The 13678-nt window shown below is 38.1% G+C and overlaps 2 protein-coding genes across 4 annotated transcripts in view; one reads left to right on the top strand and one right to left on the bottom strand.

The window, feature by feature from the left end:
* ddah1 (dimethylarginine dimethylaminohydrolase 1) overlaps nt 1-5250 on the top strand; it is a 63401-nt gene extending 58151 nt beyond the window's left edge. For all 3 annotated transcript variants that reach the window (XM_026346415.1, XM_026346413.1, XM_026346416.1), the window contains one exon: nt 2354-5250. In XM_026346415.1, the coding sequence (XP_026202200.1) occupies nt 2354-2470 (117 nt within the window). In that variant the 3' untranslated portion in view covers nt 2471-5250. The remainder of the gene's footprint in view (nt 1-2353) is intronic.
* An 81-nt stretch (nt 5251-5331) lies between these two features.
* Nucleotides 5332-11688, bottom strand: mpl (MPL proto-oncogene, thrombopoietin receptor). The gene is made up of 12 exons (XM_026346353.1): nt 11502-11688; nt 10557-10677; nt 10043-10221; nt 9325-9479; nt 8872-9010; nt 8668-8782; nt 8341-8510; nt 7942-8084; nt 7420-7579; nt 7232-7313; nt 6907-6994; nt 5332-6773 (listed from the first exon to the last, which is right to left on the bottom strand). The coding sequence occupies exons 1-12, from the start codon at nt 11611-11613 to the stop codon at nt 6306-6308; spliced, it is 1932 nt and encodes a 643-aa protein (XP_026202138.1). The 5' UTR covers nt 11614-11688; the 3' UTR covers nt 5332-6305.
* Nucleotides 11689-13678: the final 1990 nt, after the last annotated feature.

The raw sequence follows: 13678 nt of genomic DNA, 5'->3' as shown, positions 1-13678 counted from the left end.
AGATAAAGTTAAAATAGTTTGCCGCTAGTTAGAAAAATATCTTTTTCTACTTATGATTTCCAAGTTGGCTCGACTTCCAGAACTCATAATGGAAACCTAAAATAAATCTAGTAAGGATCAAACTAATTTCAGAGAAGTGTTGAAGCATTGTCCTCGGTGCCTTTTTAAAAACTACACCGGCTATACATAGGATGTCAGTAACTTGGCTAAACAGTACCCATTCACTGCATGAAGACAAATAACCATAGCTGTTCTTAAATTTCTTTGACATCCACTGACCTGCTGTGTGTGATCATCTTCGTATAGGTGTCGACATGTAGGTATGCATGTTGTACTCTACAGAAGCTTGACATGAATGACATATTATTGTCTCACTTGGGCTGTTGGGGTTTGGAAAGGCTCAGCAGTAGTCGTGTCATTTCGATGCTTAGGGGTCATTTCACATCACAACAAGTCACAGTGTTCTCACAGGCTCGAGCCCAGAACCCTGCAATCTGCAGAGACAGAGCTCAGACCTCAAAATGTGCTCTGTGGTTAAAACACCAAGCTCCGCCAGCTATTTTTAGAAGGAAGAATTCACAAAATTATGCGTCTTTGGACTAAGCTTGTTTTTTTTCCAAGAAGATTAACTGAGGGAATTCATCTCGAGCATAATAAAATCTATTTGTGTATCTCATGCTTCCTACTTTGGTAGCAACGTTTAACAGACCACTTGGAGCAATATTTAACAAATGTATTTTCTTCTTTGCTCCACTTTCCTTCATAATGTTCCGACCCACCTGAAATTAGCCTGAAATAATCTTCTGGTACCAAACCAGTGTTTGTCGCTTTAAGAAGGTAGACTAGTATTAATAGCTCAAGACATAGCACAAGCAGTAAAATAGTGTGGACAGCTTCATGGAGTTGACCATCATGTCTTTTAGTACAGTAGATCTACATGTTTCCCAAGGGAACCTGCTTGTTTCCTCTGTGAGATGTAGAAATGTCTCAACAGCACAAATCTGCAAGACTTCTGCTACTGCCTAACTCTAAACATTGTCTGTCCTAATCTCCTGTCTATTTTTAGTCTGCTCGTGAAGTTACATAAGAGTTCCACATTAACAAATGCGGGGGGTCATGAGAGCGGTTTGGTAGAGTCATTCAGAGTGAATGGCGACGGGGCATCTTAAATGGTTTGCAGGGCAGTGGCTTTAGAGGGTTTGAGTTGGAGATAAAGAAAGTGAGCAGGAAATATAATGACCCCTAATGTGTGGGACCGTGCCAGCACCCCACGAATGAACAGGAAAACTTGGCTGGAAATGACATATTTTAGAGGCGGAAATGCTGCAAACAGCAGGGGGTTTCCTGGTGTTTTGGAGGAGTTATGCAAAAGCACCACCTCCCCTGTGTTATTGGATAGACTGCTGTGAAACTGTACACCCTAGAATCCAAAAATGCCAAAATGCCAATGCGAACAGGCTAAAGCATTGTCACTGTGAGAATCTTAGTCTTGTCTGCAACACTTGCCAATGGTAAATTAATTAAGTATAAGTATAATATAAATATGAGAATAGCACAACATGTGCATTTGTCTTCAGTTCAATAATGATGAATAAAGAAAAAAAAGAAAACGGGGCTTATAAGGTACATGGACCAGAGGTTTTGTCAGTCATATTGCATCATGTCATAGGAATCTGTTTAGTTGTCTCCCCTGGCTGTGCCGCAAGGCCTCGCTCAGTATCACAGCAGAGTTGAAGCAAAAGTTTAAAGAAAAAAAAAAAAATCCTGGTTTGGACGTCTGGTAGGAAAACACGGGTTTTCATCTGGAACATGTCCACAGGGTGACACACCACTTCACGAGGGTCTTTTAAGAATGCCGTAATAATTCTCACTCCTCATCTTTTTTTTTTTATATATATTTTACCAGAGGAGCAGGAAACCGTGGTGAATACTTGTTCTCCAGTTTCACATTTTGTGTCTCTCTGCAGGGTTTTAACATCTCAGAACATTACAAGTTGATGAGTAAACACGTTTAAGAGTTGCATAAGTCCTGTCTTTCAGCTAAACTACTGCAAGCGGTTAAGCTGAAAGCTGGTCAATACCTGTAACACTGGCTCATTGATCGGGAATCGATCAATGAGCCAGAATCGGGAGGCAGAACAGGGACAACTGTTGCCATGGCGATATCTATTTGGTCCTGATTATTTCCGTAATGTAAAGGAAGACGCTCCCAAATATACTGTAGCTCTAAAACATGCTTTCCTAACATATTGGCTGATTATAGACGATCTCCTGAATGTAAACAAACTTTTATAACACAACATACGTAAAATGTTGTTTCGTCCAATGACTGCCTTGTCCCTGTGTCCCACAGGTGTTCGAGAAGCTGAAGGACCACATGCTGATTCCTGTGTCCAACAAGGAAAAGGTCAAAGTGGATGGCGCCCTCACATGCTGCTCTGTACTCATCAACAAGAAGGCCAACAACTGAGCGTGCTCGCCAGGGAGTTTCTCTGTGCATGGTAACCAAGTTGAGCCTGTACTGTACTGATCATCAAGGGTCCAGAGGTTTGATGAAACTAACTTGGTACTTAGAGGAGCGCGGTTTGTAATTGCTGTAGTGCAAAGAAGATCCTAAACATTCAAAAGTGTTAAAAATATATGACATAAAACACAATCACTTATCTACTTTATGTCACTGTGAGAATTACAGTATTATCTTAAATTAGTCTAATTATTTTTATCTTGATTTAGTTAAATTCAAACACTTGGTACAAAATCAGGTTTTGTAGTGGGTCATTAACTTTCACATGCTAAGCCACGTTTTTGACAGTATTCATCGTTTGCAACTAGTCTACAAACTGTGAAAATGTTATTCCACTTAATGAGAAAGGAGAAAAAAACAAAACAGTAGACGTCACCCTATCCACAGAGCCACCGCTGCTCGTGTGTAGACCAGTCTGTGCTTACCCTTCAGTGTTTACAATCCTTAAAAAGAACCACACGCTACAGAGCGTTGGACCAACTAAACCAGATGGATCTGTTTTGATAAATAGCTTTGTTGCCATCGAAAAGTACAGTCTTATGAACAGATTTATAGCTTACACAACAAACGTCTACAACGAAAAATGTATGCCGGTGCTTGATACTGTTTGCGTGCACCATTTAAACTGTGATTTAATTTTTTGGACTGAGTTAGTAATTATCTTTTCAAGAACTGTATTTTCAAGCAATGATGGAGAAAACAAATCTGACTACTGCTCTAATATGAAAAACTCACTTTATAGTTTTAGTTTTGTTTAATTACTTCTGTTTACAGTTGAGCAAATTCAACACTTGTACTCAATGTCAAATCCACTAATACACCAGTGTTTATTTTAAAATAACATGCACAGCCAGTAATCTCAGACATAAGGTGCTCTGCCACTGAAAGTACAGTTCTTGAAAATCCTTCTCGATATGAGCTGTTGGTATGGTCACAGTGTTACGCTGTTTTGTGATGTGTTATGATTTTGTGATTGATATTGAAAGTACTGCCACTGAGACCTGAGGTGCTCTTACTTGTCATGACTACTGTATACTAATCATTGCCGTTGATTGTAGCCTACCAGAAACAAGTTTTGACGGATTCTTAATCATTTCCCCCAGCTGGAGAAGCTAACAGTAGCTTGTTAATTTATTCTACTAAGGGCCATCTGTGGCCATTTTGTTGCAGCAATTGTGAATCCCACCTCGTAGGACTGTAGATGGTGGTGGGATGTGATAATCTGTGCTGCAGAGAATAGATAACAGCTGTCAGTGTAGTAAATGTATGTATTGATTATTTTAAGATAAATGTAGCTTTCATGTACTGTATCACAACACCTCTGCTTCATTTAATGTCTACCTTTATGGAAAAGCAACAACTTCACTTCTGCTGAACGATTCTGAAGGCACTGTAGTTTTCACACACCACTGGTTTTGCCTTTGTTGTTGATTGCATCGGTTCTTTTTTCCCCCTTCCTTTAACTCCAAAACAGAGCATGCTGTGAAATTGATTTAATAGCACCGAATGTGACAGTTTGCACTCAGCATGCAGAACAAACTAACTGCCTCTGTTTGGTGTGTTTCCATGTGTTCACATAAGAGCTGCCAGCAGGAGCTTAAAGGATGTTAACGAGCTCTGTTTTAGTGGCCTTATCTCTGTTGTTGAGGAACTCATGTTTGAAACCTGTAGATATGACATCACATATGTAAGCATCTACACTATACATACCATATATACTGTACATCGCCCATCAGAAACCATGCTGTTCCTCAACGTTATTGTAAGTGAAAGTTGAGGAAATGACATCAGGAGGTGATTCAAACTCCCTGTGTAGACGTTTGCGTATGGGCAAACGGGCAGTGATGGAACATGGAAAGAATTCCTGTTGGGAGGAGAGGCTTGTACGCCAGTAAACACTGACTACATTTTCTCTTTCTCTCGACTGTCTCACTCTCAACAATCGCTTTCTCCCACCGTCAGCTCTTGCCTCATAGTCGACTCCCGGCTAATTTATGGCTGTGATATCATACAGTCTGCCAAACACTGTAGATGTCATAGCCTGCCATTAAATTGTGACACTGGCAGTATATTTTACAGAAGGCTGCTGGCTGAATAAAGGGTGATAGCATAGTTGCAGAGCATCCAGCTCAGATTCTCACAGTTTACTCTAGTAGGCTGAGCCAGACGGGACCAGTCATACACTGATTTGTACTATGTCAGCCACTGGGTGTAACAAGTCATCTAGTCTAAAATCATAAAATCATCATCATTCCCTCTTGAAGTGTTCACAATCACCTGTTGGTCGGCTGCACACCTCTGAGACACCATAACCTTTTTCCCAACTATGACAAAAAATCATAATGGAAATAAAACAGTTAACATATTTTTGACTTTTGAACAGCAAGAGATAAGAAATGAGTGCTTCTGAAAAAGTGTGCCGACTTTATCCTGCTGCTCATTCCAGTTGTCATTGCCCATGTTTGAACTCAGGTCTCTTGTTGTGACTAATAATTATTTGAGTCATCTTAAATTAAGTCTTTCATCTACTTCGTGTATTAAATTAACATCTAGCATTCAGCAGTGTGGTACTTCTTGATTTTTTTATCTTCTTTAACAGCTCTTAATGTATTTTAGGTATGATCCTCGGTGACAACACTGATAAACGGCATCTTCAGCTCTGTGGTGGAAATACAAATGTTAACTGTTCTCTCATTTTAACAGATACAAGTGATCTGTGTGTTGTTCTCTGCTGCCACTTAGTGGCACCAACAAAGTAAAACAGATAAAAATAACGTTTGTACTTTACCAAAACCTGTTGTACGACATGTTTTTGTTTATTGCAAAAAATTACAAACACGTTATACAGTAGTATACATGATGAACAAAGCTTGTTTCATCTATTATTCAGTAGGTAAAGAATCAGTTGTATGCATTTTGGTTACACATGAGAACAGTTATACACAATATAAATGAATTAATGAGTAGCAAACATCAAAACTGTTAAAAGAACATTATTCAATAATGAAATATACAAATCTGCTGCGATGCAATCTCAGTGGAAGTTGCATTGAAATGTTCGTAAGTGGAAAGCACACTTGCCTGATTTCACAGGCTGCAAAATGGAACGTGCATCATATCACGTCATCTTTTCTGTTGAAGCCTACAGTCGAGTACAAAAGAAAAAAGCAACTAGGCCATCAGAATCATTGTCATTAGCTTAATCACCATTTACACATTTATCTAAACAACTGTGTACTTATTCTAATACAATCTAGTACAGTATTAGTACAATTTTCCTCATCTGACTGCACAATAGAAACAACGCTTAAGGTACTCAAAACACTACACTCTCACAATTGTTTTTGTAAAACAATTACAAAAAGCTGGTCCTAGTATAGAAGCTGACTTATTCATTATTCATAAGAGCTCTGTAAAGTCCTTTTGACAACCTAAGCCACTGAGTGGGTGGTTTTTTATTTGTAGTCTCCATTACTGTACTGTTCCTTTCCCACGAAAAAGTGTTGGTCGGTAGGTGAAGCGTCCTAAATGGAGGAAACCCTACTTAGAATTACAGCAACAAAGTAATGATAACTGCACTAATATGAGAACTAAAGGGGGTAAACCCACATTATGCAGTTTAAGCCACCGGGTGCATAAATCCCGAAATCTTTAAGTGATTTCGTTCTTACTGAAGCCTTTTCTACAACCACAGCTACTGGCTACATAGCTGCATAGGCTACATTAAACATGCACCAGTGAAAACAAAGTACAAGTGCACTTACTAAACTGAACTAGACATTCAGCTACAGGGGAAATTAGCATACAGGTTTCCAGGACCCCTTGCAGCAATGACCTTGCAGTTTAACCTGTCAGCCTCACCCACAGGCAAGTAGGAATGGTTAAGGTATACAGTGCATAAGCAAGGTGTGACACAGACTGAGCTGTCCGTGCAGGAACAGCTACATATTTGAAGGAGCTCATCTCCCACCACTGGGTCTCCTTTCTCTTCAACCTGCTCGTACACATACTTGTTTCCTTTTGGACAAATAATGGTACTATCTTTGTTCAGAGTCACATAGTCCAGAGATACTTCAGTCCCTGGGCTCCCATGTACATTTTCTCTGCTGGAGAAAACTTCTTCTAGTGACAGAAGCTGGGTGGATTCCTGTGATGGCTTTCCCAATCCTGCAACCTTGTTTTCAGACATGATCTCAACCACGGATGAAGTGGTTTCTTCACAGCACTGCTTTACATTGACTGAAAGATCCTGTAGTGTGAGCAGAAAGTGGAAATTTTACTTAAGTTTAAGCAAGACTCTAGTAACTTAACCCTTTTCTCTATTTAAATTGCACCTATGTGGCTAAAATCTAACAATGGTTGTTGTAAAATCAATAATTTACCCATTTCTGCACGTTGATATCTGTTAAAAAGCCTTGCAGTACTTTGTCAAGGTTGGGCACTGGTGGCCAAAAATACTCCTTGAGCTTACTATAAAAATACAGACATGACAAACAACGTTAAACAATTTGAGTAAGAAGGTAAGAGACAATTTTTTTAAGCAGATGATTTTTAGGATATAAAATAAACTACACAAATGTTGGGGAGATCGTGTTGCCAAAGTTGGTATCTATTTTAAAAGAAATGAATGTTGTAACATGATGAAATTAAAGTCAACTTCCAAAAAGTAGCAGATTACAATGTGAATAAGCTGAGAAAAGATCCTACCCGAGGTACATGGAAAACAGGGAGAAGAGGATAACAGCAGTGATCACCATCAACAGAGGAATACACAGAATGAGCAACATGCCTGAAAAAGTTATTTATACTGCATTTTAGTTTTCAGGTTGTGATTTCTATGCCAACTGATATTAAATGTGTTATTCTGACCTGTGTCGCTCTCAGTGGGAGCTTACCTGTATCAGGTGGAATGTCACCAGTGAGCACATCTGACCAATCACTCCAGTAGCCTGAATAAGTGGACCCCACAGGTTTAGCTCTGACCTTCATGCTGTACTGGGCACCTTTTGCAACATCTAAACATGTTTCATTTGCTGGACCCTCTAGGGATACTGCCTGGGGACAGAAAAGCAGATTTGATGATTTATGTCAAATTAAAATAGCATTTTTAGTTTCTCTAAGTATTTTTTATTTTTGTCTTCATAATTTTTTTTCCATGAAATTACATTGCAGCAAGCCATGTTAAACCAATACAACAGTTCATTGTGCAGCATTTTACTTGGAACTCTGTCACTGTTTAACTCAAAATGCTGTACTTTGGTACCATCTGGTGGCAATAGTCAAAAAGTCATAATACTTCTACTGTTATTCACATAACATTCTGCTATGTTAACACAACAAAAATGTAGAAAAGGAATATGAACAAGGAAACACAAATAGGACAAATAATAAGCGAAAGACCACTGTGAATATCATACCATCCATGGTTCACCTCCTTTGGTCTGGTAACCAACTTCATACTGCAGGTGAGTCAACACAGATAGAAGGGGAGCTTCCCATTGCAAGCACAATTTGTCTTTCTTTGGTGCGCCTCTCAAATTACCTGGTGGAAATGTTCTGACTAAAAGCAAACGGAACAATTTATTACTGAAAGATAAAAATCATGAAATCACACTTTCGCTGAGCCAAAAAAAAAAAAAAAAAAATCCACGTGTAAACGTGATCATCATCGTGAATCACCTTATAAGACCTGTTAAATATTATTTTCATTATAAACCACAGCTATATTTCCTCTGGGGAATATCAGACAAACGATATCCAGTCTCTGTGTTAGATTTCATCACATCACGTCAAGAATGAAAAACAATATCACTTACTGCTGTTGTTAAGATTGAACTTTGGAGTATAGAAGGTTCTGCTGAGCGGAGCTGGACGGCCACTGAGCTTGACCAGGACTTCTCTTGACTTGTCTCCAAAAAAATGACACAGGCCAGTGAAGCTCTCATCAGCCAAACACTGAACCCATTCTGTCCAGTCCAAAGTGTTGCTACAGGGGTCATAACGCAAAAAAACTAAATACAGCTTTACTGTTTTGTACAGTATACAATGTAAAATGAGAGGAAAAAGAGATGGTTAAACTTCTGTTACACTGATCCTCAGACTCTTTCAGTCAATGAAGAAATGTAGAGCACATTTGGTGTTACCTGAGACATGTCTTGTAGAAAAGCTTGTAGTCCTTCTCTTCACCATATATGCTCCCATCCCACTCACAGGTTATATTTTGCAAATCAGATGTGAAGCAGGTTAATGAAGCATCATCTGGAAAGACACAAAATGTAAGACTGATATATTCATATTGCAGCTATGAATTTAAAAAAGCATGACAGTTTCACTCCTAGCAGACCCACCTGCAGATTGAGGAACCATGGCCTGCACAGGGTGTGACCAGCTGCTCCAGTATCCTCCTGAAGCTCCAAAGTTACATTTGACGGAGACCTGGACTTGGACCTCTTCCCCTGGTACCAGAGAGTCTAAAATGTAACCCACCTGAAACAAACATAGGCTTAACAGTCCTCACAGAACACATGCAACAAAAATATATAAACTTTCATACTTTCTGAAGACACTGGAAAAGGAAATTTGATATACGCTGATCTCTACATGTCCCCATCAAGATTCTAACACTGACAAAGACAGAGCTTGTGACATTAATAATGGACAGCTCCAACTGTGAATCATCTCTCACTCTCCATTCTGACCACAACAACTGTGCTTTAGCATGCTGTGCCTACAGCATGTGGTTTTACTTTTACAAACAGTCTTTTTAGAAAGAGTTTATGAATTTAAAGAGTTGTGTGTACCTCTTTTGTCCTCTCCGCAAGCCCCTTGGAGGAATATCGAATCCTATGCTCTGTATTTGGGCAGTACTCTGTGTCTTTTGTGTGCCATGAAGCCCGCAGCTGTCCTGCTTGATCATTTTGATGTAAAGACACATTGAAAGGAGGGTCCAAGAGAACTAGAGACAAAATGATACAAGATGGAAAGTCACATTATAAAATCTAATATTTTGGATAATGGATGTTTCCCAGCCTGTATCCACCTAAAGATACCTGGAATCCACTAGCCCTGCTTGTGGTGTTGTTCCCCCCTCTTACCTTGCCCTGTATCATATGTATTTTTGTGTCATTAACCTTAGTGCAATGCCCAAAAAGGAAATAAATTACTAGCAAATAAAAAAGTGCCTGCTCCATTCCCTTCCTTACATCTCTTCAGTTAAAAAAGAGAAGTGAGGAGAAGTTTCAGTTTTATTTGTATAGCACCAATTCACAACAGATGTCAAGTCAAGGCACTTTACAGTGCAAGGTTTAAGACCTTACAGAATATAATTATACAAAAAATGATATAGAAAACCCAACAATCTCCTATAAGCTTAGCATGTTTCTACATATAGTTTTATGTTTTCATTGTTTCCATCATAGACTGTATGTTAAGATAACATCATTATATACAGACACATTACTCCATTACTGTTCCTTCTTTTGTTGACAAAGTAAACATTGTAAAAGAGAAATGTCTTACTGTGCTCCTCTACACAGACAGTCCGACTGTAAAGGCTGATGTTGCTGTCGCGTTCAACCACTTCAAGGGGTATTTCCGTAAATAAATGAACATCTGTTTTAGGAAATGAGCAGATTTGGAGGAATTTTCCCACTTCTGTTCTCTGGACTGACATGGCACACCTTCGCTCTTTGGGTTGGCTTGATGAGCACAAGTGACAAACACAACAGACATTGAGCCAGATATTAATCTAAGCATCTGCATTAACATTTGAAGTTGTGTAAAAGGTAAGTGCAGTTTAAAGATTAATACTAAACCTCATAAAAGACCTGGTTTAAAAGGTTTGTCATGTAATGGAATTACTATAGCACAGAATGCGGTCATCTTTATTTTGATATCTAGATTTTGAAGTGCATTCATCACACAAGTCTTCCTACATGTAATAAATAACAAATTTTAGAGACAATAACAAGGAGACCTGCAGTATATAAATGTGTCAGTATATAAAACAATATATTTACTCTGTAGAACATACTTGTCAATCTTGTAGAGCAAATCATAAGTCCTGTTGTCTGCAGTCATGAAGAAGCAGGTGAAGTCCTCTTGTGTCCGACTGAAACATTTAGGATCTTGCTTGTCCGTTATAAGCAAAGCATCTGCTCCACAAATGACAAGCACAACAAATGAGACAAAGCCATACATGAATTGAACAAAACAGGCATCCCCACAGTCCAGCATACAAGATGTTAAGTAATATGGCAAGAAAGAAAAATACACAAATCCTTTGAAATTACCATCAAGTAAAAACAAATACAAAGTGCTTAAACTAATACCACACAGGGGGAAGTGCTTGTTTGAGGTTAGTAAGCCCAAAGGACCCTAGACCTTACTTGTTTGATTGTGATCTATGACAACATGAAAGATTATAGTTGTTAATTAGCCTAATAGTACTGTGTATTACTACAAATACTTGTGAGTACTACTACATATGACAAATGCAGAATGGTTCACATACTTTTTCTGGACATTTTGTAGCAATATGTTATTTAGGTTGTACAAAATCTCACTTTGTGGTAACAAAACTTATTCAAAGCTGTAACAAGATGAACCTTTAGGCACACAATATTAATTTCCATAAGAAATAGAGATAAGATAAGAATATATTAGTGTAATACTGGTGTATTGTTCTCACAACTTGTTAACATTTTTCCACAAAATTGTAATTTTAAACAATATATATTGCTCCATGCCAACAAATAATGTGTAGTTGCCATGGTTTAAGCACATCATATTATCTTGCTTCCAACATCTTGTTGCCACAAGACTTAAAATAATGTATTTAGAGCCTTGAAGCTGTGAAACAGTTTCCACTTTACATGTTTGTCAACTTGAATAAATAAATGAAAAAAAAAAAGTTAATTAGCCTTAATAAAAGTCAAATTAAACTTCAATTGTAAAAAAAAAAAAAGAAAAGCTCTACCTTCACTTGACATGTGACTGACAGTTCCATCACTGCAAGGTATCCCAGGCACAAAGCCAACTAGTATCCACAAAGTAATAAGAAGTACCTCCCGTCTGCAGGACACATCCATTGTTGGTTGAGATATTATGTACTGTATCCTAAACAACCATGGCAGCACTGCACATGTCTGTGTCTTGTATACATAGTATTGAGTTGCATGATGGGCAGGTTTGAGCAGTGCTGAGGGGTTAACCCCAGTGTGACGAGCAGGAAGTGTGCTCTGTGTAGAGTGGAAGTAAGAGCTAAAAAAAAGGTTCGAGTTTGAGAAGTGAGATTGAGAGTAAACATAAATTATATTTTTCCATGTTTTCAGCCAGCAATTACAGTAACAAAAGCTGATCCATGAGCATGTTCCAGTCCATTATCTGTCTAGATATGCAGTTTCTTTCTCACTCTGAATAAAATTCGTCAATTTAAAGAGAGAGAGTAATAATTCTAATGATTTTATGAACACTTTGTGGACTTTAGAAGGTCTAGGAGTGAAGAACACAATTCTGCTTCATAAGCTTTAAGCTCCTTTAATTTTACATGAGACTCTCTCAGTCTCTAAATACCTCCCAGATGAAGACCATATCACACTGCTCATGCCATCTGAGGAGACTGAGCAGCCTGTGCTGATCATCTCTGCTGATTTACCACATCCTGATCTGCTGCACAATAGCAGGTTATACTAGCAAGGACATATTCTTTACATGAAGCTAACTAAATCTGATTTTTGTGCAGTGCACTTTTCCTTAAATGAGAGCATCATGTGTAATGGCTGGAAACTTTGATTAGCATTCATATGACTTCAGTTACAGCCTGCTACAGAGACACTTAGTTGGACGTGTGCAGGAGTTCAGGGGTTAAACTTGAGCAGAACTTTAATCAAACATATTCTTTAAGTTTAAAAACACAAGATTAGTTAAATGTAACTCTTTATTGTAGCATCTCCTCTAAAGTTGTTCAAATGTGCTTTGGTGGATTTTATTGTTTTTGTTATCTATTCATAGTTATTTTTTATTATTTCAATAGAGCTTGATGATTTATATTATGTCTATATCAACGTGTCTCACTTGGAAGGAATCATTAGCTTTAAAAAATGGGCTAGAAATGCCGCTGACTTAGAAAACTGGCAACTAGTAGTCAAGACTACCCATTACAATACTGGACCATAATCCCCAAGATATTGCAGATATCTGTAACAACCACTACTTCTGTAGAAATATCCATGTACCAAAGGACCAATCACTCATCTACTTCTTCTTCCATGTGGCAAATACAACAGGACTCCCAGCAGGCACCCTTACACCAGATTTCCCACTATAATGTTTACTCTGTAATCGCCCTGAACTACTTAATTTGTAGTGATCTTTTGTTCGGTAAAATTTTACACATCACTGTGTAAAAATGCTTTAATCTTTAATATGTAACTTTGATTAATCTTTCACAATACTGCAATTAATAATGCACACTAAAATATATCCTAGTTATCTTTACCAAATAACGAATCCTGAGCTGCAATTATTTTGAACAAATTTGTGTATATTTCTAATTCAACAGTGTCAGTTAATTGATTATTTAGATGTTGGACTGTTGGTTTGACAAACAAGCAATATGAATTGTAAAAATGCCTTTGGAAAATTATTTTATATACAAAGCTATTAAAACCACAACACTTAATAATTGCAGCCCATGATCTGTGACTTTCTGTGCTTGCGATTAGAATGCAAAGTCCTTTTAGAAGAATGGAAAGGTGTTAATGTCCACTTGAGTAGCCTGAAAGAACCTTTCTGTAAAGCTCTGAGTGTGTTTTCACGCTCAGAAAACACAAGAATTGAAACTTCCGTGACACTTGGGGAGCAGGAAAACATACTGCTCTGCAGTTGAGCGTTGACCACAGACTGATATAATCTCTACCAGCACATTGGGGCTTAGATGAAGCTGTTCTGAGCAATGTACACAAGCTACTGTGCATCTGCGATACTTCAAGAATAATACCACTGGACACTCTTTTAGAGGTCCAAAATTAAGTTGCAATATCTAACTTAATGTGTATTATTGTGTTAAATTTGCTGTTTGTTTGTTTTTTTGTAAGGGTAATTCTGAGTGAAGCCAAAGACTAGCAGACCACTAACAAGTCATCTAAGAATATG

The sequence above is a fragment of the Anabas testudineus genome, chromosome 4, assembly GCF_900324465.2.
Source record: "Anabas testudineus chromosome 4, fAnaTes1.2, whole genome shotgun sequence".
Taxonomy (NCBI): Eukaryota; Metazoa; Chordata; class Actinopteri; order Anabantiformes; family Anabantidae; genus Anabas; species Anabas testudineus.
Note: the sequence above shows the minus strand (reverse complement) of the source record. Positions and strands in the feature narration are given on the sequence as shown.